General features: G+C 39.8%; 1 protein-coding gene across 2 annotated transcripts in view; it reads left to right on the plus strand.

Annotated features, from left to right (window-relative positions):
- Positions 1 to 21969, plus strand: part of DHX57 (DExH-box helicase 57) — a 51475-nt gene extending 29506 nt beyond the window's left edge. For both annotated transcript variants that reach the window (XM_069493907.1, XM_069493909.1), the window contains exons 12-24: positions 2005 to 2210; positions 3592 to 3708; positions 7611 to 7707; positions 8541 to 8714; positions 9195 to 9395; positions 10042 to 10318; positions 12122 to 12217; positions 12302 to 12385; positions 13404 to 13538; positions 14593 to 14667; positions 16049 to 16183; positions 19378 to 19578; positions 21221 to 21969. In XM_069493907.1, the coding sequence (XP_069350008.1) occupies positions 2005 to 2210; positions 3592 to 3708; positions 7611 to 7707; positions 8541 to 8714; positions 9195 to 9395; positions 10042 to 10318; positions 12122 to 12217; positions 12302 to 12385; positions 13404 to 13538; positions 14593 to 14667; positions 16049 to 16183; positions 19378 to 19578; positions 21221 to 21364 (1942 nt within the window). In that variant the 3' untranslated portion in view covers positions 21365 to 21969. The remainder of the gene's footprint in view (positions 1 to 2004; positions 2211 to 3591; positions 3709 to 7610; positions 7708 to 8540; positions 8715 to 9194; positions 9396 to 10041; positions 10319 to 12121; positions 12218 to 12301; positions 12386 to 13403; positions 13539 to 14592; positions 14668 to 16048; positions 16184 to 19377; positions 19579 to 21220) is intronic.
- The last annotated feature ends 1454 nt before the right edge of the window (positions 21970 to 23423 follow it).

A 23423-nucleotide genomic window follows, 5' to 3' on the forward strand; every position in this document is an offset into this window, starting at 1 on the left:
TCTTGAGCCCAGGAGTTTGAGGTTGCAGTGAGCTACAATGATGGCACTGCACTCTAGCCAGGACGACAGAGTGTGACTCTGTCTCTAACAAACAAACAAAAAATTATTATTTTCTAAATATAGGTTTCTGAGGAAATCATCTTTCAACTAGTTTACCTGTCTTTATTTTCTCATTTTTTCAAACACACTGCCTCCAGAATTATCTTTAAACATAGAAATGGTCTTCTTCTTCCTCTCCTTAAAAACTTTCATTGGTTGGCCAGGCAAGGTGGCTCACACCTGTAGTCCTAGCACTCTAGAAGGCTGAGGCGGGAGGATGGCTTGAAGTCAGGGGTTTAAGACCAGCCTGAGCAAGAGCAAGACCCTGTCTCTACTAAAAATAGAAAATTAGCAGGCATTATGGCACATGCCTGTAGTCCCAGTTACTTGGGAGGCTGAGGCAGGAGGATTGCTTGAGCCCAGGAGTTTGAGGTTGCTGTGAGCTAGGCTGACGCCACGACACTCTAGCCTGGGCAACACAGCAAGACTGTCTCTCAAAAAAAAAAAAAAAAACTTTTATTGGCTCCATATTACCCATACTCTGTGGACACTCAAGGCCTACATCATCTGACCCCAGCCCATATTTAACTTCTCTTCCTATTTTATCCTCCTACCCACACAAACCTTAGCACCATCAAACCACTTGCTGTTTCTCAAATGTGCCATACTATTACTATCTTTATGTCTTTATTCCTTTCTCCCTCTTCCTTATCTCGTCATCAACACTCAACTGGAATGCTACCTCCATGGAATTTCCTATTTTGTTTTATTAAAAATTAATCACTTCTTTATTAGAAGTTGTAGGGTACTTTTCTTCTGCCTCTAATGACATTTATTTATATATATCTTGCAGTATGCTGAGTTGTTTTGGTCTATTCTTACGAATTTGTAAGTTCCTTGAAGGCACGTTCATTTTTACAGACCACACCACCCATCCCCACAGTCCCTTGCACAGAGTAGACATTCAACAAATGTTCAGTGAACAAATGAATGTTGAATGTGAAAAGAGATAAGGCATTTAATGGAGGAAGGGGGTTGGAGTATGTCAAGATTATAGAATCATAGGTTTTTAGACCTTTGCATTATACTTTCTGCAAATGAAATCTTATAGGAAATCATAAAGAAATGAGAGCTAAAACAGGGATAATCTGGCTGAAAAGAGGAGAAGGGGAGAACAGAGCCCCCACTTGCTTACTGTGCTCCCATCCCTTACCTTTCCCTGGGGCTCTGAGAAACACTTAAAGCTCCAGGAAAAATAACCACTTTTCTAGGCCAATTTTTCAAAAGATGAGAAAGTAAAGCCCTTTGAAACTGACTTGCTAAAAGTCTTATGGCAAGTTGGTTTAAGTGGCAGACCTAGAACTCAAATCCAGAGCTTTTTGGTTTCAAATCTAGTAATTTATCCACTTTGCCATGATGTCTAATAGTTTTATCACTAACAAATACTAAACTGTCTAGTTAGAAAGAGTTTTGAAATGTTTTGAGGACAGTCTTATGGAGATGTTCAGCCAAGAACTGGAAATTTGGGTCTGGATTTGATTAGTAGATGTTCAGCCACCAACTAAAAATTTGGGTCTAAATTTGGTTGCAACAAAGGGGAGTCAGCCGCCTGGGAATTAGAGTTGAAACTAGGGGAGTGGATAAAATTGCCCAAGAAGAAAATAAAATGAAGAGATGTGTTACTGAGGGTACAACTGAAATGCGTTTTATGAATGTCCATGCCATTTTTCCTGGATAGAGCTTTTCTCTAAATTCTTATCTGGCCTCCTAGACAGAACCAAAAGCATTCCAGTGTGATCCCAGACAGAAATAGGGCACAGCCAGCAGTATCCTGAACTGGTGGAAGGATTGCAGGAGTTGAGCAGAAACAAAGAAACATTCTGCTGAATGAGCACATAAAATAAATGAATACTTTCACTCCAGCAGACCCACATACACACAAATTTCTTTGTCTTTCTTTCTCAGGTATGTGTTACAGGATGGGAGCCCATATATGCGCTCCATGAAACAGATTTCAAAGGAAAAGCTTAGAGCAAGGCGCAACAGAACTGCTTTTGAAGAAGTGGAGGAAGACCTGCGGCTTGCCCTTCACCTCCAGGACCAGGATTCTGTCAAAGATGCAGTGCCAGACCAGCAGTTAGATTTTAAGCAGCTCCTGGCCCGATATAAAGGTAATGTACCCCCTGCGGGAATGTTAAAATCATGCCAAGTATTTCCAGTATTCTTCCCCATCATGATTCAGAAGAAGAAAAATGTGACTCTTATTTTATAGTTTTATTGCCTTTAACTGATCAGAACCACGTTAGGTTTAGAAAAATAGAAGAAGTTCAGATACCTGTTTAGATCAGTTACTATATTTACCAGTGCAGTTTTTTTTTCTGATTATAAAAGAAATATGTGTTCATTAGAGAAAAACTGTGAGGTAGTAAAATATAAATTATATTCTTGAGTATTTGATAACTTTTTATTTTAATGTGATTTCAAATTAACAGAAAAATTTGCAAGACTATACAATAAACTTTGAGACTCTATCTCAAAAAAAAAAAGAAAATTAACATTCCCTAGCTCCGTTTTTACAACTTTTTCTAGATTTTTAAAAAGTAATAATCAGTCCTTTTAAATATATACTTGATTAGTTAAAACTATCAAACTATAAAATTTTTTTTAAAAAAACAGAACCATTTTCAATTCTCTGCCTTTTTTTTTTTTTCCCCCAATTAGCTGGTCCTTTCTCCTTTTTGGAAAGTCTGGCTATTTGGAATCTTGGCAAAGAAAATGAGTCCTGCTCTGCCTTTCTCACCCAAGCACACCCTTGTTTGTGTATCTCTTCCTTCCATTTCTTCCTTTCTTTTCAATTTGCCCAGCATGGGATTCACTCCACCAGAACAACATTGTTTAGAAACTGCTTTTGCCCTTCTTCAAACCTGTCAGCATTGTAGAGGAAGCCTCCCTTCCTTGATACCAACCTCAGTGATTTTGTTACAGTTAGACTACCTTTAGGGTGATGGGCCATTAGGAGGAACTGAGAAGAAAGGGCTGCAGTCTTTGGAGAGTTAGTCACCCCAAGAATATGCTATTTGTTTTTAAAAGAGCTGAGGCTTATAATACAACCCAAAGAACTGTATCTTTTACTAGGCCTCCAGTGGATTAGAAGGAGTTTATAGACCCTCAACCTGAGAGTCTACGGATAGACTTCAGGGATGTTGGTCAAGCCATTAAAATTACATTTGTTTTTCAGGGAAGATTTGTCTCCACCACCTAAACTTTCAATAAATGTGTGATGAGTAAAAGAGGGGAAGGGAGGAGGAGAGTTAAAAGTGCCCCATCTGGGCCTTTCCAACAGGGGCGGGAGCCTACTCGCTGGATCATTGTTCAAGCAAAAATTACTTATAGTGAGGCTGTATTTTCTGAGAGACTAAAAGAAAAAAGTTCATTTCCATACATTAACCATGAACATCTGTGTTATTAAATCAAACCCACACTTGCCTAGTTCATAGGCATATTATTTTCAGTAAGGTATAATTATCCTTCTGATTTTTACCTTTTTTTCAGGGGTTAGCAAATCAGTCATCAAAACAATGTCCATCATGGATTTTGAAAGGGTTAATCTTGAATTAATAGAGGCCTTATTAGAGTGGATTGTGGATGGAAAACACTCCTACCCTCCAGGTAACTGCTTCTTCACTCAGACCTGAACGACCTACATAATAAACATTTAGTCCTTGGCTAAATGGGAGTCTAATCATGAGCGTCTGAATCACGTGCAAATTCTTTGCACACAGAAGTCACAAGATAGTAGTATTAAGAGCACAGGCTTTGGAGTCTGAGAAACTTCCCAGCTCTGCCGTTCAGGAAACCTGTAACCTTGATTAAGTCCTTATCTCGTCTGTGCTTCAGTTTTGTTTGTAAAATGAAGACAATAATAAATTCTCTTACATAAAACTATTTTGAGAATTTAAAAACAATATTCAAAGCACTTAGCACAGTGCCCAGCATATAGTTAATGCCCAGTAGACACTACCCCTAATAATTATAATATTATAATTATATTAATACAGATGACCCTTGAACAACACAGGGATTAGGGCATCGACTGCCATGCAGTTGTCATAAAATGAGTTTCCTTTTTCTCAAATCATTTTAACATCTCTAGGTATGCCTTTCTCATAGCAATCCTGCACCCACATAAAAGCTGCAGTTTCACTATGAGATAAAGTATTTCACAAAAAGTGCAAGGTTTTCACACCTGCTGGTGTAGCTGCAGCAACAGCTTCACAAATCTTCTTTTCTTTTTTTATAATGATCCTTACACTGAATTCATTTATCTTAAAATGGCAGGGAGCCACAGCTGCAGATCTCAATCTATGGTACAGGTCAAGCAATTAATTCAACTTTTTTCTTATAATTTCAGTCTTTTCTCTGCTTCTTGAGAGTACTTCTAACATCACTAGTTGTCACAAGTTACACTTCGTATGGGTCCGATGGTTTTATTCAAGGTGTGCAGTCTTGCACTGAACACAGTGAAAAATATTCAAGAACCACTAGAGGTCACTTTTTACCGTGATATGCAATTTACCTGTGTGATGAACTGCTCGCATGAAGATGATTAGCATCACACGTTTTAAGCGGATACTGACAACACTTAAGTTCACTGCCATAGCAACAGGAGGTGGCTACTAAGTTATTAAAGTAGTACAGTATTACTATAGTTAATTTTATGCAATTATGATTTAATACTGCATCTTTATGTTTGTTTACTTTTTTTTTTTTTTTGAGACAGAGTCTCGCTCTGTTGCCCGGGCTAGAGTGCCATGGCGTCAGCCTAACTCACAGCAACCTCAAACTCCAGGCCTCTAGCAATCCTCCCACCTTGGCCTCCCAAAGTGCTGGGATTACAGGCATGAGCCACCACACCCGATCCAGACATCTTTTTTTTTTTTTTTTTTTTCTGAGCCAGAGTCTCACTCTGTTGCCCAGGCTAGAGTGCCATGGCATCAGCCTAGCTCATAGCAACCTCAAACTCCTGGGCTCAAGCAATCCTTCTGCCTCAACCTCCTGAGTAGCTGGGACTATAGGCATGTGCCACCATGCCCAGCTAATTTTTTCTATATATTTTTAGCTGTCCAGCTAATTTCTTTCTGTTTTTGGTAGAGATGGGGTCTCACTCTTGCTCAGGCTGGTCTCAAACTCCTGAGCTCCAATGATCCACCCACCTCAGCCTCCTAGAGTGCTAGGATTACAGGCGTGAGCCACCACGCCCAGCCCTACATTTCTCTTGACTACAAATGGTATCATGTAAAGTCTGTGTTTGTGTGCATAAATTTTGATTGATTTTAACCTTTTATAATAGATTTGCATATATTTTATTGTAGTAAATGGTAAAGTAGACTAGTAACTACATATATTTTATGCCTTCATGACATACCTAAATTTTTCCTAATTTTTTCCATATTTCTAGGCTACACAATTTGTCTGCTAGTTTTTTCAAATTGTCACAAATCTCAAAAAAATTTTCAAATGTATTTATTGAAAAAAATTTGTGTCTAAGTGGACCCGTGCAGTTCAAATCCATGTTGTTCAAAGGTCAACTGTACAGTTATTACTATTGTTATCATCACTGTTACAGCTACTGCTACTACAACACAGCAATCACTGCTTTTCCCTTCTCACAGTCTTCCCGTCCCGGTGGACTTCTTAACCGCACTTGCAGCCCCTTACCCCACAATGACTACCCCAGATGTTTTCCTAACTGAATCCTTCACATCATTCAGGTGTCTGTTCAAATGTCACCTCTACAGACCACCCTATCTGTTGTCTTGCCCCCCTTCTCTATCAGAATACCCAAAAATGATTTTTATTTTCACTGTAGCACTTAACACTGTCTCCAAATGAGAGTTTTGCTTACTGTCTCCTTCAGTAGACTGTAAGCTCCTTAAGAATGGGGATTACTTGTTCACCACTGTATTTCTCATACCCTAGAACAGTGCCTGGAATATTTAGGTGTAGAGTAAATATTTGTTGCATGAATAAGGGAAGAGCAGCCAGTGTAGGGTGATCATTAAATGGGATAATGAATCAAAAATTATTAATACTTTATGTGCTCATAAGGTACTTAAGAGAAATGGGAATGGCTGCCCTTTTCTGCTTTAATCACTATGTGGTATTTTCTAAAGAGATTTGTGACCCATATAAAATGATTAAAAGAGCCTTGTTTCTCTTTTTTGGCAAATAGTCAGTGCTGGCTAATGCATTATCACTGGACTGAATATCTTCTTTCATCTGAAAGGGAAAGACTATTATTAAAAAAAATCAAGCATAGCAGCCAAAAAGAAATACTACAAAATTATCTGAATTCAAAGCAGAGTAGATACAGTGATTAGGGAGTCAGTGAGATATTTGTGAATATTAAAGATATCCCTGACATAGGTGGCCTAGCCATGAAGACAGAGCAGATCATAAGGCACATAAAAATAGAGACAAATTTTTTTCATCCACATAGATTATTTTTTAAGGAGAGAAGCATGGAGTATGTAATGGAAAGAGCATGAATCTGGTGCCAGCAACCCTAAGTTTGTGTCCAGACTCCATGCTTACTGACTCTGTGACCTGCGTTACAAGTTATTGAGTCACTTGTAGGGGTACTCATAACCTTCTTAATGGGTGGCTAGGAGAATTAAATGAGGTAATGTATGTCAGTGTTCTTTGTTTACTCTCAAGTATTAAAAAACGCTGCAAGATCTCTTCAGCCTTCTTTCTTCAGAGTTCCATTTCAGTACTAATTTTGATTCCTTATTTATCTAGTGGGAAGGATAACTGTGACTAAATAATAGGTCATGAGCTCTTTGTGGGCAGATCTTTGTTCTATATCCCACTGCATCTCACACAGAGCGGACACAGGTACCCAACAAATATTTGTAGGATTAAAGGAGAGGCTGGTAAAGAAGACATCAATTTCATTTCAGAATTAAACAAAAGAAGGTGATTATTGTTAAATGACAGCTCTTATCACAGAAATATGCTATATTCAGTTGTCACTGCTTATTTTCTCTCATGTAAAATGTAAAAGCCCATAAACTGTTAACATGACATGGTTAGTTGATGTTCTGTCTCTGTAAAATACATCTGAATTTAGATTACCAGATTGGCCAGCCAATTATAGTTTTTTTTCTTATTTCCAATAAAATATTTATGGATTTTATTTATTAGTAGAGAGAAGACCTTTCTGTCTTGTAAGGTTAGAAAGATAATAGAACGTCAGTGGCCACTGCACTGAAGAAATATGTTTTAAATGAAGAGCTTAGCTAATGATTCTTGACATTGTATTTGTAGGCATTATGCTTTTCCACACCTCAGTTTTTCCTGTTGTAGAGGGTAATATTACAGCATTTTGTCTCTTGTTAAGTCAGAGAATGTATGAAAAGTATGATTAACTTGGGGACTTTACAGAGAAAACCGAAAGTAAAAAATTCTCAGAAAAATTGCATTTTTTGGTTTAAAATAGCTTGATAATCTATATTAGCTTTTCCTTTTTTGCATTTATTGTATTGATTTTTTCATATATATATATTCAGGTGCTATACTTGTATTTTTACCCGGGCTGGCAGAAATCAAAATGCTTTATGAACAGCTACAGTCTAATTCTCTTTTCAACAACAGACGTAGTAATCGGTAAGCTAATTGCTTTCTATATCCTCAGTCATCCGTTGCAGTTGTCTACAAAAATGAATAACCAGAAAGGTCTCTTTTATAGTTATCACCCTCTTTAGAACTGGTATCACTCTTCAAGCATATGTTTGTTAATGCCAGATGGAAATGAACAAACCAATTTTCCCCAGGAAATCAGTTATTCCCATTTTATTAAAGAAAACTATTTCTCTTTACTTGGCATAGTGACTCAGCACACTTGCATGTAATTCCAGTTGCCAGATTCCCAGGGAGCTGGGGTAGGTGGTGGGGAAGCCAGCATTAGTAACAACAAAGAAATCATTCCATTTTGAGACAAAATCATTTTCAGTGGTTCCTCTTCCAGTAGCAAGACACACTGGGAATGTCATTATATCTAAGGAGAAAACTATTTGACAAACGAACACTCCCTAGAAGTGTAAGAATGAGATTTTTTAGCTTACATCATTGTCTTTGCCTCTCTTTCTCTGGATTTAAAGGCGAGGAAAAAATGGTTCTTTGCTAGTTAATATGGTCTAGGTTTGTTACTTGTAGGATATCAATTCTTTATTCCTCTTGATTATTTACTATTGAATTATATACACTCCAACATTTTTTCCAAGTTGGTACTAGATTTTTAGTTCTGATAACTAAGTAAATATTTTGTAAGCCTCAGAAAGAACCTTCCCATTTAGAAAAGCTGGGCCTTGAGTATAGGTTGTAGAGAAGCTGCTAATACTTGGAGTCTTATTTTTAGTTTTAATAAGATATTCACTTATTATAATCCAATTTTAGTACTTTGTGCTATAATAACTTAATGTGCTTTTATTTCCTTTCAGATGTGTTATTCATCCACTTCATTCATCTCTATCCAGTGAAGAGCAGCAGGCTGTGTTTGTAAAACCTCCCACAGGTGTAACTAAGATTATAATCTCCACCAACATTGCCGAGACATCCATAACTATTGATGATGTTGTCTATGTCATCGATTGTGGGAAAATGAAAGAAAAGAGGTATTCTCTTTTGGTGATGCAAGGGAGGGGCTCAGGATGCCCTATTTAGGGAGGCACAGCTGTTAATGGCTAATGCTGCTAAGCTACATGGGTTATACTATTTGAAAAAACACTTTCTTTATGAAAACTGTATGTGGATGTGTGAGTAACTCTATAGCCAGGACCGTGAATCTTAAAGTCAAAACAAGGATGGAAAGCTTAAGGTTTTACCTTAGAAGCAATGAATTACTTTTCCTCTCTTTTTCTTACGTGGTTTTACATGTGCCTAGAAGAAAAAAGAGTTGAATAAAGAAACTGTGTAGTGGTACTTCATATCATTTAAATCAGTGCTAGCTGCTTCCACCAGGGACTCAGCTGTCCCAGAACACACAGGGCACCGTGTCCTTCTATAGGAGTAAGGTGGTTCATCAATTCTGTCCATGCCAAGTAGTCTTGGCTACATTTTTATAAAATAACTCTATATTTTCTTTTTCTTTATAGATATGATGCCAGCAAAGGGATGGAAAGTCTAGAGGATACTTTTGTATCTCAAGCCAATGCTCTGCAAAGAAAAGGTCGAGCAGGCCGTGTTGCCTCTGGGGTCTGCTTCCATTTATTCACTAGCCATCACTACAATCACCAGCTTCTAAAGCAACAGCTACCAGAAATACAAAGAGTGCCATTGGAACAGCTGTGTCTAAGGTTACATCTTAATTTTTGTGTTCTGCTTCCAAAAGAGCTAAATATTTCTTACCCTATTAGGTTCCAAGTTTTCCTTTTCCTTCTAGAAGACATTTTGCTACGAATGGACGTGGATAAACTCATTCATTTGTGAAGAAAGAGCTCCTCACAGAGCCTTTACCATTCCTTTTAACTTTCTGCACATAAAGATCTCTGACATTGCAGAGCATGGCTCTAAAATAGAATTTAAGAATACATTTGGGGGCTGGGTGAGGTGGCTCACGCCTGTAATCCTAGCGCTCTAGGAGGCCAAGGTGGGACGACTACTTGAGGCCAGGCGTTCAAGACCAGCCTGAGCAACATAGTGATACCCCGTCTCTACCAAAAATACAAAGAAATTAGCTGGGCATGGTGGCATGCACCTATAGTCCCAGCTACTACTAAAGAGGCTGAGAAAGGAGGATCACTTGAGCCCAGGAATTTGAAGTTGCAGTGAGCTATGATGATGCCTGGGTGACAGAGCGAGACCCTGTCTCAAAAAAAAAAAAAAAAAAAAGCATATATCCAGGAAATTGTAAATTATTGTCATTCAAAAAAGAAATTATTCCTCTGTATCATCCCACCAGAAATAATATTCACAAATAATTCTTTTGTTTTCTTTTTCCAGAATTAAAATTTTAGAGATGTTTAGCGCTCATAATCTCCAGTCTGTGTTCTCTCGGCTCATTGAGCCTCCACACGCCGATTCTCTCCGTGCCTCAAAAATACGATTACGAGACTTGGGAGCGTTAACTCCAGATGAAAAATTGACCCCTCTAGGCTATCACCTGGCCTCTCTGCCCGTGGATGTGAGAATCGGCAAACTGATGCTGTTTGGGTCTATCTTCCGCTGTTTGGATCCTGCCCTCACCATTGCTGCCAGTTTGGCTTTTAAGTCTCCTTTTGTAAGTAAATAATATTCATCTAAACTGGAGTTTATGCCATAGGTCTCTAAAGGGACCAGGGGGATCATGGGGGGACTGGGGTGCATGGGCCCCCTAAAAATTTCCTTGTGAGTGTGTCAGATGTGAATTTTTCAGGGCACAATTTCATTCAATCATCAAAGAGATCCATGCCCCAAATAAAGATTAAGAAATGGAGATTTGGCTCGGCACAGTGGCTCACGCCTGTAATCCTAGCACTCTGGGAGACTGAGGCGGGCGGATATTTGAGCTCAGGAGTTTGAGACCAGCCTGAGCAACATTGCAAGACCCCATCTCTATAAAAAATAGAAAAATTAGCTGGTAGTGGTGGCACACACCTATAGACCCAGCCTCTCAGGAGGCTGAGACAGGAGGATCGCTTGAGCTCAGGAGTTTGAAGTTGCAGTGAGCTATAATGATGCCGCTGCACTATAGCCCAGGCAATAGAATGAGACCCTGTCTCAAAACAAATAAAATAAAATAAACCTTTTATGGTCAAGCATATGGTCTGTCCTGGAAGGTGTTCCATGTGTACTTCAGAAGAATGGATAGTCTGCTGCTGCATGGAATGTCATTCTGCCTTTATTTTATTTTATTTTATTTATTTTTTATTTTTTGGCTGGGCTCTGTAAATATAATATTAATCTCCCATATGTGATTCTTTTCCAGCTCACCTTCTTAAAAAGGAATTGTACTTTAAAGTAGAAACTAAAATTTTATTGCTATTGTATTAGCTCTGAAGTTTTTTTTTTTTTTTTTTTTTTGAGACAGAGTCTTCCTCTTTTGCCTGGGCTAGAGTGCCATGGCGTCAGCCTAGCTCACAGCAACCTCAAACTCCTGGGCTCAAGCAATCCTTCTGCTTCAGCCTCCCGAGTAGCTGGGACCACAGGCATGTGCCACCATGCCCGGCTAATTTTTTTATATATATATATATATATATATATATATATATATTTTTTTTTTTTTTTTTTTTTTTTTTTTTTTTTTTAGCTGTCCAAATCATTTATTTCTATTTTTAGTTGAGATGGGGTCTCGCTCTTGCTCAGGCTGGTCTCGAACTCCTGACCTCGAGCGATCCGCCCGCCTCGGCCTCCCAGAGTGCTAGGATTATAGGCGTGAGCCACCGCGCCCAGCCTGAAGTTATTTAAATATATAAAAATTAGAGAATATTGCTGTAGTTGGTTTACAGTGATTTTCAATGGTGTTGCAGCTAGGGCCTTGGTTTAGCTTGCTATGAGGAACTATTGCAGCCCATGCTCGTGTCTTTACAGCCTGAGAAAGCAGAGGGACATCACTGGATTAAAGAGCTAGTATGTTTGGAGCAGTGAAAATTAACTTCTCTGCTAATTTTACAAATTTGTAGGGAAAAGGAGGACCTGTAAACATTATTTTAAAAAAATAGGAGGAGAACATTAGTTACTGGTACAAAAGCAAGAGAAATTAAGATATAAAAGATGAACAAGAATCTGTAAAATAAAGATACCACAGAGATAACAGAATTATAGGTTTTAGATGTAGTGTTAGAATGAGTGGCTCCTTGATGACTCTTGCCACTTGGAACTAAAAGACCTAGAAGAGCTTATTTTGGGTGGACAGACAGACTCACAGGACAAATAAGACTGTTAGCTGCCAGTTACCACTGTAATTGCCTTTAATCAGCTCACCCGCTGATTACACTTTGTTCCACACAAAATGCTTCCCAGCGCATCTGGCTTCAGCAACAGGAGAGTGCCATTTGAAACCTCAGATAAAATGTGCCCTTCAAATCCAGTTTTCCTCCTTTAGGTATCTCCCTGGGATAAAAAAGAGGAAGCTAACCAGAAAAAGCTGGAATTTGCATTCGCAAACAGTGATTATCTAGCCCTTCTACGAGCATATAAGGTAAGTATATAACCTAATAGCTTAGCTTTATTACCAAAGTCGGCACTAAAGACTAAGTTCAGTTTGATTTTCTCCAAAATTTAGGGATGGCAGCTAAGTACAAAAGAAGGTGTGCGTGCAAGTTATAATTACTGCAGACAAAACTTCTTGTCAGGAAGAGTTTTGCAGGTGAGTTGTTTCTGTGGCTCTTTGTTTTCCTCCTTTTCTATTGTAGTAGCTTACCAGAGGATGTTGCAACTTCAGCTTGCTGGTCCTATCTTGACATTGACAATGTTATTTCTGGAATCTGTTTGGCTTTACCAGCTGTGTAAAATGGACCCCTGAGGTATATAGCATCATGCCTTCTGTGCTAAACCTTTCAACTGGCCTCTTTTCCTCTCTTTGGTAAATCTGTGTTTACTTATAAGGGTAGAATGTAGGTACTCTGAAGATGACAGCTTACTGGAAGTCAGTTGTTGTAGTAATTATACAGGCACTCTTAACCTGGATCCATAAACCCCTGCAATTGTATACAAAGTAGTATGCTTAAATACATGTGCAATATTCTGGAGAGAGGGATAATAGCTTTCATCAGATTCTCAAAGGGGGTTTTTACCATCTCTAATCCTCTTACCTCTCATCAAAACCAGAGAATTGATATTGAACCAGATTTTCTTTAAGATTCACAAAATAAACGCATGAGTGAGTGAATCTGATTATGTGAAATGAAGTAAGAGACCTCAGAACCATCTCAGTATTTGCCTTCATTCTCCTCTGCCTTTAGTTGTACTACGGTGAAACATTTTGAGAATACAAAGGCTGTAGCTTTATTCTAAGTATTTCAAAAGCAATAGTTTTCAATCCTGACTAAGATTCAGCTCAGAATGCTTAAAAAAATAAATAAGTAAAAACACCCAGGTTCTACCCCAGACCAATTAAATCAAACCTACCCAAAACCCAATGAAAGTGTTTAAAAATATAATCTAGAGTGAAAAAAATAGTCTTTGGATTTTCTGAATTTTTACATTTCTATGTGACATTTCCCTCTGTCTGCCAGTTTGTGTAAGTGAATACCGCCACGTGATGAATCCATATGAGCGTCCTTGCTATCCACTGAAGTCATACATTTTTCTAGTCATTATCGTAAGACTTAACACTTACCTTCCATGCTGATGTCCTTGCTTAAAGCCTTTTCCACTTCTTTCAGGAAATGGCCAGCCTCAAACGACAGTTCACCGAACTGTTGTCGGATATAGGATTTGCAAAGGAGGGACTCAGAGCAAGGGAAATTGAGAAAAGGGCCCAAGGAGGAGATGGTGTCTTAGATGCCACAGGAGAAGAGGTAAAGAATGTGTAGTTAGTTCTTATTTCTCTTGATTAGCACATGGATAAAATATTAACCCAGGAACACTTGTATATATTCTTCTTCTCTTTAGCCCTATGAGCACTGGGTTAATGGGATTCTTGACTTTCTTCTTTCCACAAATAAGGGTCAGTTAACACTCATAAGAACAGAAGGGTTTTTTTGTTCATTGTTGCTATTGGTTTTGTTTTTTAAATTTCACACTGGTTCTTAATAAGTTCGTAAGAGATAGAATAGACTTTCCAGTAACGTTTTCTGAAATCAGGCCAGCTTTTTTCTAACGAAGGACAGCTTTTTATAATAACTACAGGAAGAGCACTTCTTCAAGATGAACTTGATGCCCCTCTGTCTGAGTGCAGTTAGTACTTCCTGGGGACTCTGAACATCTCATGAGCTGGAATCTTTCTCTCCACTGATGCTTGGGAACACTGGCTTTGTAACTGCTTTGCAGAGATCTAGAAAGAGCCATCGTGGGCTCCTTGGAGTGGGTCCTGTGTGATTTTTTTTTTTTTTTGAGACAGAGTCTCACTCTGTTGCCTGGGCTACAGTGCCGTGGTGTCAGCCTAGCTCACAGCAACCTCCAACTCCTGGGCTCAAGTGATCCTCCTGCCTCAGCCTCCCCAGTAGCTGGGACTACAGGCACACGCCACCATGCCTGGCTAATTTTTTCTATTTTTAGTTGTTTGGCCAATTTCTTTCTATTTTTAGTAGAGACGGGGTCTCACTCTTGCTCAGGCTGGTCTTGAACTCCTGAGCTCAAGCAATCCTCTCGCCTCGGCCTCCCAGAGTGCTAGGATTATAAGCATGAGCCACCGTGCCTGGTGGTCCTATGTGATTGTGGGCCAACAGATTTTTTTTTTTTTTTTTACTTAGAAATAATTTTGTTCTAGCAAAGAGATATAAATTAGATACTCTTTTTTGCCTTAAGATAGAGATCAAATGTAATATAATGGTAAATTCCAAGGCACAGACAGAAGTAGCCATATTACTTGGTAAAATTATTAAGTTGAGTAATGCTATGTTTCTCTCATAGGCAAACTCAAATGCTGAGAACCCTAAGCTGATATCAGCAATGCTGTGTGCTGCTTTGTATCCAAATGTCGTGCAGGTAACAAAACATTTTTCCTCAGTCCTCCTGTTTTTTGTTTGATTTATAACCAAGGGATATAAGTTAAGATGTGTACATTAAGCATTTTAAAGAGATAAACACACACACACACACACACACACTGCCTTTTAAACTTGATGTACATTTCCAATCCTGCAATTCCCCAAATCTGTTTGGATACATCGTTCAAGAACACATTTATTATATAAAATTAGGTGCATTTTTAATCTAAACTCTGACATTATAATATTCCGGAAATTAAAATAGATATAAATGTTACTCTGTCAGCTAACCTGTACATAACAGTAGATGGAAACCTGATTCTACTATAGTTGCCCTTTGCCCTCTACTCTGGACTAAAATTAGATAAGAACAAATCAGTGCTTTGCCATAGGACAACCTGTGGCCAGCCTTCTGGAAGCCCTATCTGAGTGTGCTTTTGCACTTTTACCTGAGCTTTGATTGTCCAGCCCTAACAAGGGACTGTTTCAAACTTAGAATTTGAATTTGATTGAGTACTGAATAATTTTCAAGGCTTCAGCTTTTTTGTTAAATGTTCAGTTAAGCTCTGTTGATTCATTTATGGTTTATTTTCTGCTTAGTATTTGTATGCTTTTCAAACCACTTGAAATGTACTTTTAAAAATCATTTGGAGACCAGGCACGGTGGCTCACGCCTGTAATCCTAGCACTCTGGGAGGCCGAGGCGGGAGGATCGTTTGAGCTCAGGAGTTAGAGACCAGCCTGAGCAAGAGCGAGACCCCATCTCTACTAAAAACGGAAAGAAAGAAAGAAATTATATGGACAACTAAAAATATATAGAGAAAAAATTAGCTGGGCATGGTGGCGCATGCCTGTAGTCCCAGCTACTCGGGAGACTGAGGCAGGAAGATCGCTTGAGCCCAGGAGTTTGAGGTTGCTGTGAGCTAGGCTGACGCCATGGCACTCTAGCCCAGGCAAGAGAGCAAGACTCTGTCTCAAAAAAAAAAAAAAATTCATGTGGAATGTTATACTGGGATTGGGATTGATACTCAGATCCCTAGTCCAGAGTATTGCCAGCTGGGTCTTTGTACCTAATCAATGCAGAACCAAAATACCCACATAGTTTCTCCCCCATGTGGCTACTATATGATATAGTCTCCCAGAGCTACTGCACCTACTGTACACTTCTTGGTGGTACCAAAAAAAAAAGTGTGCTTGTACTGCTTTCAAAAGGAAACAAAGTAAGCAAGAGAGGGAAGAAACAGCAAAGCCATTCAAGTAAAACTTATTTTGTGCCAAGGGAGACTTCCTACAATGAAAAATAAATAAATAAATAATATATATACATATATATATATATATATTTTTTTTTTTTTTTTCTTTTACAAATACTTATTTAGGTGAAAAGTCCAGAAGGGAAATTTCAGAAGACCAGTACTGGAGCTGTCAAAATGCAACCAAAATCAGCTGAGTTAAAGTTTGTCACGAAGAACGATGGATACGTACACATTCACCCTTCATCGGTGAACTATCAGGTCAGAACGGTGGGGTATACTTACGTTTACATATGGCGCATCCTGGGGTGCGAAACACAGTCCCTTATATTCAGCCAAAGCTTGTTCCAGCACTTGCTGTCCACAGCAGCACCATGACTTAGGGAAAGTTGTATAAGTATAAACAGACTGGAAATTGGACTATTTCTGGAAAGACTATTTTCATTTCAAGAAAATTCTACTTCTTACAAAAAAATGCTGAAGCCTGCTTTCAGATATAAAATTATCTTTGCAATGGTGATTTAAGTTATGGCCAATTACATCACTGAATCGGTGCCTTAAAAAGAAATGATTGACCTATTCTTGCTGATCCCACAGCACAGGCTGTCACTCAGCCTGCTGCTGTGAGGCTTCTGCCCACACCATTCCTCTCTACTCATCCAAGGTCACGAGTAACCTGGTTGTCAGACCTAGAGGGCATCCCTGGTCCTTGTCATACTTGCCTCTCACGTGGTGTTTGCCCTTGCTGACCTCCCTTCCTCTTGAAACTATCCTTGGTGTTCTTTTTGCTTCTGAAATATTTTCTTTTCTCTCTCTGATTGTCCCCTCTATCTCCTTTGCTAGTTTCTCTTCCTTTGCCATGAAATAGTGGTTCTGTCCTTTGTCCTTATTTTCTCATTATAGTGTACATACGCTTCCTGAACCACTGAAGGTACAACATCATGGTTCCTACTACCTCCTACACGCTGACACAGACCCCCAAGTCTACCCAGATGTGGGGTTTTTCTCAGCTCTCCTGCTAGAAAACATCAGCTGGATGTCTTCCAGTCCCCTCGGACTCAGAAGCTGAAAACTTAAACTCATCATCCCCAATTCACTCTTCTCTGTGTGTTCCCTGTCTCGGTGAACAGCACCATCCAAATCAGAACCTGAAGTCACATAGAATCCTGCGTCTTTTCTCCTCACTCTAATCTGATTGGTCACCGAGTCTCAGCAATGCCACCTTTTTTACATCTCTAAGATTCACCTACTCCTAAATTCAAACCCTGGGTATCTATCTCTTACCTAAAGTACTGTGATAATCTTACTTCTGGTGCTTCTCTCCAACCTTCCACACCACTGCTGCCAGAATCATCTTTATAAAACATACATTTGACCATGTCAGTCCCTTGCTTCAATCTTTTTTTTCCCTGTTGACTTCCTGATCTTGGAAAAATGCTCAAGGAGGAAAGGCTAAAGATCCAATCTTCATATTCAGAGTATACGACAAACTCTCACGTGACCCTTCACATCTGGCCCTTGTCCCATGTGCCCCACAACCCCCTCCCTCTGTCATTCTGTGTGCTCCAAGAATACCAGGCTCTCAGCTCTGTCCCCCAATGCCATGCCATTGCGCATGCTGTTCTCTGGTCCTGGAATGACGTTCTCATTCCCCAGCAAGCCCCTACTTCACGCTTCCATTAAAAATCACTTCCTCAGCATCCCTCTCCCTCTAACTTGCTCTTCACTCCCTCTGTTCCACCATCACACGGTGTGATCACATAGTTCATTGGGACACTTATCACATTAGTTTATGGTATGTCGTCCTCATGGGATTGTGAAATCCCTGAAGGCAGGAATTAAATTCTATTCATTTTTATAATCTTAATTTCTAGCAGGGTGCCTAGCAGAAAGTGGTGCTCAATAAAGCTTTCAGGAGAAATGAAGGGGGAAAAGAAGAAAGGAGAATGGAGGAAGAGAGAGTTTGAAATGTTAGGGCTGGTCAGTTGCTGGAACTACTGAGGAAAGTGTCGCAAAGCATGAAAAGGATTTTCTTAAGCTCAGGGGAGTTTGAGGGCCGGGAAATCATCTGTTCTCTCAGCTGCATGTGCTCTTAGGAACCAGAGGCCTGAGTTAGCTCCATTCCTCCTCTTTTGAGTTCACCGTGGCAGAATCCAAATCATTCATGGATCCATTCAATACCTACTGGCCCCTACTGTGTGCCAGGCACTGTCGTGGGCCATGGGGGACAGCAGGTGTACCTACACAGACCAGGTCTCTGCCCTCGAGCTGCGTTCTGGTGAGGAAGACAGGCAAGAAATAAGTAAACAAATAATCTCAGGTTAGTGACAAATGCTGTGAAGAAAAATAAAGCAGGGTAGAGAGATTGAGAGTGACAGGAGAGGGGCCCTTTCGTGTAGGGTAGTCAGGGAAGAACTCTCTGAGGAGAAAACAAGTGAGCAGATCCTCAGTGAAGTAAAGAGTGAGCCAAGCAGATACGGAGAGTGGAGAGAACATAGTGCAAAGGCCATGAGGTGGGAGCATATTTGGTGTTCCAGGAAATGCAAGAAGGGGCCGATGTAAGGGCGTGAGATGATTAGGGGTGAAAGTGGTAGGTGACACGTTAGGACAAGCAGGCAGGGGTCAGGCCGTGGAGGACCTTGTAGGCTACAGTAAGGATTTTAGATTTTATCCCTGGGAAACCACTGAAGGGTTTTGAGCCATAACTGGATCTATGTTTTTAAAAGACACTGTGGCTCTTCTGCCACGTGAAGACACAGCGTTCATCCTCTTTTTGCCCTTCCATCCGTTCCACCATGTGAGGACACCTAGATGGCACTGTCTATAAGGAACAGGCCTTTACCAGCAACCACACCTGCCAGTGCCTTGAGCTTGGACTTCTCGGCCTCCAACGCTATAAAACCTGAAATTTAGGAAACTATTACCATTTCAGAAAAGATCACTGTGGCTGCTGGGTGGAAAAGAGACTTTGTAAAGATGCAAGAATGGAAGCAGAGTGAGCATTTTAAGCCACTGCAGTGGTCTCTGTGAGGTGACAATGATTTGTATTAAGGTGGCAGCTGTGGAAGTGGTGAGAATGTGTCCGTCTACTATATAGTTTGAAAATAGAGGTGACAGGACTTAGTGACAATATAAATGGAGTGAGGGGAAAAAGGATGACTCCTAAATTGGGGGCTGGAGCAGCTGGGTGAATGGGAGTCATTTCCTAAGATGGGAGCACTGCAAGGAGGGCGAAGCGAGAATTCCTTTTGAACACAGTGACTTTGAGATGCTTATTAGATGTCCAAGTGGGGATGCAAGTAGGTAGCCATACACACGTCAAGCTTGGGAAGGGTACGGGCTAAGAATTTTGAGAGTCATTAATAGACAGGTGGTATTTAAATCCATGGCACTGGTGAGGATCCCTTTATGTTGCCAGTGACATCATTGTCATCATCTGAGGTTTTCTGTTACAGGTCAGACACTTCGACAGCCCCTACCTGTTATACCATGAGAAGATCAAAACTAGTCGGGTATTCATCCGCGACTGCAGCATGGTGTCTGTGTACCCATTGGTCTTGTTTGGAGGAGGTCAAGTGAATGTGCAGCTTCAAAGGGGAGAGTTCGTTGTCTCCTTGGATGATGGTTGGATCCGTTTTGTAGCTGCTTCCCATCAGGTAAAGGGATAATTTGTTCTATGAGGCTCAGGCGGTGAGGAGCTTTGATAATATGAAGTATGGGGCATTCCTTAGGGACAAAGGACAACACAGCTAATTAAGGGTGAATGATGGGTGTACAATGGGACCCTAAGAAAGAATGAGGCCAGGGTGGAGCCCTAGTAAAAGTTCCAGAAAGCACACTAGGAGGGCAAGCCTGGGGTGGGTTGTGGTTGGTATAAAAGGTTTAGGACAGAAGCTATAAAGGGAGAGTGTTGGAACTTCCTTATTGTTATACAAATAGTATATGTTCACCAAAGAAAAGTCAGAAAATACAGATAAGCAAAAATAAATAAAAATCACCCTGATTCCACCATAACTATTAAAAAAGATAATGGTCCTGAATTCTCCTTTTATTCTCAGGTCTCGATTATTCACTATATGGAGTCTCTTTGAAAAACATTTCATGGGAGTATATGTTTAAGAAATAAAAATTCACTTTAACACTTGCATCTATTAGAATTTGTATATTGAAAGAAGCAGAAATCCCAACTCAGATATTAAAGGAAATTGATTGGCATATATAACTGTAAAGTCGAGAGCAGCACTGTCCAAGAGAAGTATAATGTAAGCCACATATGTAATTTTCATTGTTTTAGTAACCACATTTTAAAAAGTAAAAATAGGTGAAATTAATCTTAATATATTTTATTTAACCTAATATATCCAAAATGTTTTAATTTCAACATATAATCAATATAAAAATTATTGAGATGGCTTACATTCTCTTTTCATACTAAGTCTTCAAAATCTGGTGTGTATTTTACACTCAGAGTCCATCTCCGTTTGGACTGGCCATATTTCATGTGGTCATTAGATAAGCCACAGGTGTCTGGTGGCTGCCATATTGGACAGTGCAGGTCAAGAGGGCCAGGTGGAGTTGGTTTGATTTAGCAGCTCAGTGATGACAAAAACCTGGCTGACCTTGTGGTAGCAAGATGGCTGCAGTAGCTCCTGGCATCACATCTGTGCAGCATACTGTCCAGAAGGGGAGAGAAAAACCTTTCCCAAAAGCTCCATCAAAGTTCCCCTCCTAAACCAATTCCTGTGGCCAAAGGGATGTCTTGGACTCAAAGACCTAGAGTGCTGAGCCATCTACTCTGGCAGGGCTCACAGCGTGAACCTGTCTGAGTTAGAGCAGGGTCTAAACTGCGTGGCTGCCACACAGTGGGGAAGGAGCAAAGCAGCTATTGGGAAGACATCTACCATGCTAGTACATCAGCATAAAAGCATAAAGTGTATCCTAAAGCTAAAGAGATTTTTTGGTTTGTCTAATATCCACCATTTTTAATTCTCCATTTTCCTGCTTATCCTCTTGGGGAAAATTATAAAAGTTGATGAAATTTTAGTATGGAGAACATTACGTAAAAGCCATACTTCCATATTTAATCTTTTCTTTAAACGAGATATGATAGAGGAGATTTTTATAATGAACTTCATTTAGTCTATTACAAAATGAAAATGTATCTAATTTTTTTTCCTCCTGATGGAGTTAAAATTAATACCAGAAATCTAATGATAATCATAATTGGGGTATTTCCCTTTAATAACCTATCCTCCCCTGTTGCTCCAAGCACTGCTGATATCATAGCTTTCATTTTAGGTGGCTGAATTAGTAAAGGAACTTCGTTGTGAACTTGACCAGCTTCTCCAGGATAAAATAAAAAACCCAAGCATAGATCTGTGTACGTGTCCTCGAGGATCCCGGATCATCAGCACGATTGTGAAACTTGTCACCACGCAATAAAGACCAGTCTTAGGAGAGTGCTTGCTACTCGCCTGCTTCTTGCTCACCTGGGAAATAACAGCAGCACCTCTACCTCGAACTAAAGACCTGTGCTGGGGCTGGCCCTGGTGGAGGAGCCGGAGCATGCAGTGCTGAGTCAGCCGAGGCACCACACACCCTTAGGGACATTTTCCAGACTTAGTATTTCTCACAAAGCCTTGGGCACTCCCAGCACAATTTGGAGTGTCAGTGGTGAGACAGTCTGAAACCCAGCTTGCCTGTCTTCTTCTCTGGGACTGTTCTGGAGTGAATGAAATTCACCTAATAACACAGAAGTGAATGTTTAATACAATTCTGTTTTAATCAATGTATTTTCTTCCTGCTTTTTACTGGGGTGAGACAGGGGCATGTGGAGAAATATCCATTGTGGGTTTGTTTTTTTTTTTTTTTTCCTGTCAGAAAGGCTCAACTGAGAAGTCAGAAAAGAGAAGGGGAAAGAAAAAAAAACAGGAAAAAAATCGTGTGAGCAAGAAAAATAAAAATTTCATTTTAGGCTATTAGCTACTGAATAAACTTGATTTGTGAGGGATTTTTATTTTTACTCATTAAATATCAGCTTAAAAAAAAAACAAACTTAATGAGTCCTGTTTTGGTATTAAAATGCAAGCTGATCTTATTCATAACACTCCTATTCTTAAAAGCAGATCAAGGGGAGTATCTTCATTCTCTAAGTTCTCCATGTAGGAATCTTTACTTTCTCTTATGAACTCACCCACATCCAATGGCCACATTACCTGAAGGAGAATTTTAATGGTTTTCCCAGGGAAAAGTTGGCATGATTGAACTAGGAGAGGTTACCATTCTAGCATCAGGTTCATACCCATAAAAATGCCTACCATGAGATTGCTTATTTTCAACCACCACTTAGGTTCATAGGAGACTAGCATTTTGAAAAAATTCAATAAATTTACATTTTCCTTGGATATTCATCAGTGTGGGCAGGAAGGATCCCAAAGAGCTAAGTAGAAAAAAATATTCTTGTGTTTTTCTAGCCCTCAGGACAGTCACTACAGGTTTCATGTTATAAATAGAACTCAGGCCGGGCGTAGTGGCTCACGCCTGTAATCCTAGCACTCTGGGAGGCCGAGGTGGGCGGATCGTTTGAGCTCAGGAGTTCGAGACCAGCCTGAGCAAGAGCGAGACCCCATCTCTACTAAAAAATAGAAAGAAATTATATGGACAGCTAAAAATATATATAGAAAAAATTAGCCGGGCATGGTGGTGCATGCCTGTAGTCCCAACTACTCGGGAGGCTGAGAGAGGAGGATTGCTTGAGCCCAGGAGTTTGAGGTTGCTGTGAGCTAGGCTGACGCCATGGCACGCACTCTAGCCTGGGCAACAAAGTGAGACTCTGTCTCAAAAAAAAAATAAAAATAATAAAAAATAAATAGAACTCAAACTAATCAACAAAATCATCTCAGTGAAAAGTGTTCCCTTTGCAGGGAGGGGTATTGCTGTAGTTTTCAGAAAATCTCCTAAGCTGTCCAAAATGATCATTATGAAGTGTGTTTAAGCTTTTGTGTGCTTAAATAGCTTAGACTCTAAGCAGTGTTTTTAAAAGGCATCAATTCATGTCATCATTTTAAATAAAAATCATGCATATGCATAGCACCCACAGAATCTAAGTTCTGACTTGTTGCAACAAGGCTGGGACCTTGAGAAGAAATGAAGGAGAAAACTGCATTAACCCTCTTTAAAAAGTTGTTTTTTTTTTTATTATTTCAGCATATTACGGGGGTACAAAAGTTTAGGTTACGCATATTGCCCTTGCCCCCCCCTCAACCCCCCACCGAGTCAGAGCTTCAAGCGTGTCCATCCCCCAGACGGTGCACATCGCACGCATTATGGCCGTTATCAGTAAGTCCCAAAACAATAAATGTTGGCGTGGATGCAGACAGATAGGAACACTCATACACTGACTGCTGGTGGGACTGCAAACTAGTGCAACCTCTGTGGAAAGCAATATGGAGATACCTTAAAGAGATACAAGTAAACCTACCATTTGATCCAGCAATCCCAT

This window comes from Eulemur rufifrons, chromosome 19, assembly GCF_041146395.1.
Source record: "Eulemur rufifrons isolate Redbay chromosome 19, OSU_ERuf_1, whole genome shotgun sequence".
Classification (NCBI taxonomy): domain Eukaryota; kingdom Metazoa; phylum Chordata; class Mammalia; order Primates; family Lemuridae; genus Eulemur; species Eulemur rufifrons.